The following is a 6,335-nucleotide window of genomic DNA, read 5'->3' as shown; positions in this document are numbered from 1 at the left end:
ATGTTTCTTTTGCAGGGTACAGCCGGATCTGTTCTTCACTAATGACTAACTTATCCTACCTATGTATCAATTTCTTCCACTAATGGCCAGAGCTGAGTTCCTGCCTTGGCACTTAAAGGATGTTTACTACTTAGCAACTATTTCAAACACTACTGGCTAAACAGGATCTTTAAGAATTATAAGGTGCATAACTTGTCTATCACTAAGAATCTATCATTAAGAAACTAACAGTAAAACAGAATTATCATAATACGTCCAAAACTCACTTATTTAAAGAAAATCAAACAATCAATATAAGAAGGAGTGTCAGATCTTTATCCTACTGGGGGCATCCAAAGGGGAATTTAAATTTTTCAAAACATAAAGCAATATCTGTTTCTCAGCCAGAGCTTCAGGATTTGTCGCAATAGCAGTGTGATAGGCCATGTCAGATACTGAGGTGCAGCCGGCTCTCAACACTCAAGAAGTGAAAGTCTGGGAGGATAGTCAAAGTGTTGGAGAAAGATTCACTGACTAATCCATTAGAAGCACTGGTCCAGTTGGACAAATCGAGCTCATGAGAAAATCCAAGAAGCCAAGCCTGTCCAGCTGCCAAATTGGGACTGCTAGAGGTTGTTACATGGCTTCTGTGTAACTATAGCCTCTGTGGGTCCACTTCTGAGTATCTGGAGGAGGGCCTGGGACCATTGTTGGACATGAGACCAACAGTCACGAAGATGAGGTGAACATGGAGGAGAGAAAGGGCAAGCTGAGGTCCACTGGATACCACTGTTTCTATCATTATATATAATCAAGTGTAATGGCCACTTCTTCACTTCTGTTTTACAAATCTCACACAAGTGTCTCTTTGGCTAACTCCAACCTAGAGCCACACAGGGGAGCAGACTCTAGGAAACAGTTTCCAGCTTTACCCAATTGATATAGCACAACCCAGAACAACAGGGAACAGCATATGCAAAGGCCCTGGGAAGGAAATGAACTTGGCGTGCTTGAGAGACAGAAAGAAGGTGAGGCTGAGGCTCCATAAATGAGGAGGAGGATGGAAGGAGCCTGGTCAGAGAAGCAGGCAGAGCTTAACTCATGGAGGGCTTGGTGGGCCATGGAATGATTGACTGAATCCTGAACTACAGGATTTGAAGCAAGGTGTTCGTATTCCATGAGTTATGCTTTGAGAAGGTCATTCTGGCTGCCATGGATCGTAAGGAAGCAAGAGAAAAGATGAGAAAAAGAAGCAGCAGGGAAAATAGGAGGCTATTGATGTAGCCTAGGAAAGAGACGATGGCCTGAACTTCGAGTATAAAAATATAAATACGAAGAACTGGTCAGTCAGGCTTTTGATCTCATATCTCCAACATATTTTTTTCAGTCCTGGAAACCTCCCTCTGTGTATGAGATGTGGTACAGCATCTGTTGCGAGGAAGGTACAGTAGAGATAAGTGGTCAGAGAAGGGTTGCGACTGACACTGAGTACTTTCTATGCACCATGACCTGTGTTGGGCCTGTTCCTTACAACAATCCTGAATGAGAAAGCTGGTGCACGGGGAGGTTAAATAGTATACTTGAACCCAGGTCACACAGCTAATAAGTGGTAGGCTTCTCATCTTAACTCAGATATCTCAGTATCTGGACTCTTAGCTCTTTCCACAATATCCTGCTGTCTTTCAGGTTAAGGCCCTTGTGTGTAGTCATGTCCACAATCAGCAGCTGCTACCTGCCCAGACATCAAGTGTAGCTTGAATGGACCAGGCTGATTTTCTCTGTCCACTCTCAACCTTCTTAGAGACCCCACACTGCATAATACTTCCAGCCCAAATTCCCTGGACTCTTAAATAACTTATCCTGTGTTTAGATCTCCACCATAATTATTTAAGGCTTTATAATATTTAAATATATGTACTTTTAGTATACGGAAAAAGGTTAGGATATTTTTTGGTTTCCTGGGTGTATATCTCATTGGAACAGTATATTACCCTTCAGGATTACGAAATAAATTGCATTCCACATAACTCTTGCAAGTCAATGTTGTTAAAAGGCATTATTGTCATATTTTCAGTAGAAGTTTTTTTCTATCCCCAAAGAGCCCTTTAAAGGGCTTCCATGTCTTTATCTCAATTATATCTGAGATGAAAGCAAATGAATAAAGACATGTGAGAATTAGTGTTAAACATGTAATAGTTGAGATGTATGTTCAAGGCATTAAAAAAATCAAGATTTGTTTTCTGATGACTGGCCCATTTATTGACACCACTGACTTTTAACAAAGAAAATATTTCAGAGTAGAAGGTATATATGCCAATACAGCTTTGAACTTAATTATTTGCTTAGAGAGTATACATGTATATATAAAGGATGAATAATGATCATGTATATATATATGTCATAGCTACTTAGTCAAAACATGTGATTTCTGGTTATTAGTTATACATTGCCCACTTTACCTGTGAGATGCATGGTTACTGGGTCACAGGTTCAAATTAGGGAACATTTAGATTTTTCAGGGAAGTTACATGGAAGGAGGTAAAGAGTTTCATGATTAGATCTTCACTGGGCAGCACTGAAAATCACGAGCAGTGTAAGGAGTGACAAAAGTTTGGAAAGTAGGTATGTTTAAATTTTGGCCAAAGACATCCTCTCCTACACAATTCACTGAACCTCCTCTTTAAGAGAGTTTCTAAGCCATGCAGAGTGGCTAGAAGTGGGTACCACCCATGCCTCCGCTAACAGGATTTGCTGCTCCCTGTAGCTCTTAGTATTTTAATACCTCCTTTCTTCATGAGATCTGGGGAGGTAATCAATACTCACAATACTTTACAAACTCTGAAAACAGTTTAACTGACAATGACACTCATATTTACCTAAAATGAATTTTTAAAAGAGTCTTTGGTGGTTTTCTTGTTAGATCACAGAAAAGTGAGGCTTGTCAGGAATGTATTAAAGGAATTTTTGTATGGGGTGGGGAAAGGTTGGATACTGGTTGATCTCTAAAGCCCCTTCCCACCATAAGATTCTAGGTATCCTGTATATTTTATGAAAACAGTTCAGAAAACCCACAAATGTTTAAACATTTCCTTCTTATTTGTTAGAGAGATCAAGTTAACATCCTGTCATAATAAGAATGTTGCATCACCTTTGGTCACTGCAGGGACAATGGCCTGAAGTTAATGACTAAAAACAAGTTACCAGGGGTTACTCAGTATGGAGTAGCCAATAAATAGCCAGCTCCTGCTGAGGAGATGGCCTGGTTGCCCTCTTACCTGTAACAACTGCAATTAATATATGATTCAAAACATTAGAAACGGTGGCAGATTCAGGGAAATAAATTGTGGCCCTTGCCCTCAGGGAGCTGACAACCTTGTTAGAGAGATAAAATAAACACACACAAAATGTTTAGAAAACAATTAAATGCTCGCCTATGTGGTATGCAACACAGGTGGAATAGGAGTTTTAAGATAATCCAAGTGTCCAGAAGGTTTTATTTAAGAGGCAGGACTGAACTGAGCCTTGAAGACTGGACCAAATGAGGATGAGTGGGAAGAAGAAGGCATTTCTGCGGGGTGTTGGGGAAAGTGAGAAAGGAGTAGACCCAGGTGGGTGAGAACATGACATGCGTAGTAGACAAGGCATTGAATTGTGGTAGGACGGTGAGGAACTGGCTTGACTGAATCAAAGGGGAACAATAAGAAATAAAGTAGTCAACCCTGGCAGGCAAGATGGAGTCATATGGCTCAAAGGCCACACAGAAGGTTCTGAAAGCTCAACGCTAATGTTCTCCATTGATGGTCCCCAGAAACAGCCAGCATGGATCTCTCAGATACATTGTATTTGAGGCCTGTAGGCTGAATCAAATACACATGCCGATGGCCAGGGCAGCTTGGTGAGGTCCAGCTCGATTCCAAACTGCTTGGCTTCCCAGCATGCTGGGGCTTGCTGACGGGATACTCTCTGGAGACTGCCGTCTGCGATGTGGGAAGCCTAGGGCTGCTCTCCCAGGCAGCTGTTGTTTGTGGGATGTAGTGGGAGGCATGTGTCCACATGTGGTGTTACTAAGTTCCTGCTTTTAAGCGTGATGAAATTCAGTTAGTTGGAGATGGAAGAAAAAACTATAGCCTCTAACAATTCTTAACATTTGGACTTTAAAAGCAACTTTCTAGCTTTAATTACAATTTCATAATGATGCTTTAAATTTTCTAGTCAGATCAACAAGCTTATAGATTAAGACGCAATCCCTTTTTGGAATTATTTCAGTATAATTAAAAAGGACATTTTAAGCGCAAAATCTTGTTGGTAAAGTGGTCATTTATGTAGTCTTCTTTTGACGTGGACGTTGAGATCTTTTAACTTTTAGAACATTCCTGCTTTTTTGATGTTTTATCCCTTTCTTTTGCTTTTTCTTTTGGCTGACCTGCAAGGAGAGGGGAAAAAAAGGGCAAAGTTTCTTTATCTTACAATATTTTCCTCCCTTATATTATATTTGGACTGTCTAGACTGTAGTTTTTCTTTATCCTCACAACCGATTTAAAGCTGCTTCACTCTCAGACAGGCTCCTTTTGATTCTCTCTACTTCACTCACTTTGAAGAGGAGGCAACAGCCTTCTAACAGGTCTTCTTTGTCCATTTTCCTGGCTTATTACTACCTTCACTCCAACCTTGCTTACGACCCACCTGTCCAAACTATAACTTTCTGAGGTTGGTACTATTATAATCAACTTTTTACATATGGGGAGACTAAGATTTGGAGAGGTTGACTTGCCCAAAGTTGCATAGCTAGTATGTGGCAGAACTACTAGTCTGTCAGACTCCAGGAGCCAAGCTCCCAACTCCATATTTAGTGTCCTTTTTCAAACATAATTCCTTAGCATGTCATACAAGATACATGCTAGTGTTCTCCAGTGGTGGTCCCCAGAAATGACCAGCATGGATCTCTCAGATACATTGTATGTGGGGCCTGTAGGCTGATTCAAATAAACGTGCGGATGGCCAGGGCAGCTTGCGAGGTCCAGCTCGGTTCCAAACTGCTTGGCTTCCCAGCATGCTGACAAGGCAGGGCTTGTTGACATGGGCCTTGGAATACACTCTGGAGAGTATTCTAGTCTACTTTTTTTAACCACAATCTCTTCACTCTCCTCACAAACTCCAGACACATTACTTGAGGCTCCCTGAACACAGGAAGGTCTCTCATGATTCTACTGTTTGTTTGTTTTTTCATGATGTCCTTACCGCCCCCCCACCCCCCATGAACTAGTAGGTTGTCGGAAATGTCATGAAGCATTTTTGCAACAAAAAACAGAAAAAAATACGTCATGACTTTCCCGACAATCTAATACTTATCCTTCACAATCCAAATCAAAGTCATCAGATATGAGAGTCTTCCTTAACACTTTCTCCCTGCACCTCCCTCTGGCAAAGTTAATTACTCCTTCTATAATCTTCAAGATTCTTGCACATATTTTTATATTTCTCACATTGTACTATGATTAATTGTTAGCATATCTGCTACAGCAGGAAGGTACTATATCTTATTACCTTTCTATCCTTTGTGTCCACCATTCAATTCAATACATATTTATTGTGTTGAATAAGAAAGGTAAGCTTCCTACCCTCATGGAACCTAATTTCTAGTGGGGGAGATAGACAAGTGATACTCTATGCAAGAAGGCAAGTATACCTTAAGGTGATAACATCATTCTAGGGACAAAATAGGAGGACAAAATAATTCACAGTAATGTGAATGAAAAATGTACCCTTAAAGGAATCACATAGATTCTTTGTCTTCCAAAGTTAATTTTTAAGAGGAAGAAAATTTTGTTCTTTCTTTCACCAACCTGTTTTCCCCACTTTTGAATCAGTTCTTTCACATCTGTTGAATCTGGGTTTAGACATCTTTGATTCCCATTCTTCAGTGTAGCACTGCCAGGGAAATAGCAACAAGATTTTTTTACTTTTTGTTTTCTTTCTTCTTCTTCCCTGCCCCCCCTTTCCCCACCCACCTCACACCCCAGCATCTACCCAGGTGCCCCCTTTGTTCATTCCTATCCCGAGGGCAGCTCAGGCCTCCCATACTGATCCTCTGCCTCAGCAGCCACAACCGGCAGAGTGTGAGCCCAGGCCCAGTGGGGCCATCTGAGGATCACAAAGGTCTAAGCTGAAGGGACGTGCTGTTCTGCTAGAAGCCAAAAGAATCACCCAAAGATGAGCTTAAAGATGCTGCAGGATTGAAGTGGAGAGGATCTTAGACACTAGCAAGAGTTTCCTTCAATAAAGGTCGACAGATGCACTGGAATAAATGCAGAAGGGGAGTTTTCCTGGTGCTTTCAAAATAGCAAGCGCTAATGGCT

The 6,335-nt window shown here is 41.1% G+C and overlaps 1 protein-coding gene across 1 annotated transcript in view; it reads right to left on the bottom strand.

Annotated features, from left to right (window-relative positions):
* Positions 1–4,116: 4,116 nt before the first annotated feature.
* The window catches only part of CXCL9 (C-X-C motif chemokine ligand 9), an 8,957-nt gene continuing 6,738 nt past the window's right edge, over positions 4,117–6,335 (bottom strand). Inside the window, exons 3-4 of the mRNA XM_019623495.1 lie at positions 5,823–5,907; positions 4,117–4,402 (exon numbers count right to left, since the gene is read on the bottom strand). Of these exons, the coding sequence (XP_019479040.1) occupies positions 4,298–4,402; positions 5,823–5,907 (190 nt within the window). The 3' untranslated portion in view covers positions 4,117–4,297. The remainder of the gene's footprint in view (positions 4,403–5,822; positions 5,908–6,335) is intronic.

The sequence above is a fragment of the Hipposideros armiger genome, unplaced genomic scaffold, assembly GCF_001890085.2.
Source record: "Hipposideros armiger isolate ML-2016 unplaced genomic scaffold, ASM189008v1 scaffold_552, whole genome shotgun sequence".
Taxonomy (NCBI): domain Eukaryota; kingdom Metazoa; phylum Chordata; class Mammalia; order Chiroptera; family Hipposideridae; genus Hipposideros; species Hipposideros armiger.
Note: the sequence above shows the minus strand (reverse complement) of the source record. Positions and strands in the feature narration are given on the sequence as shown.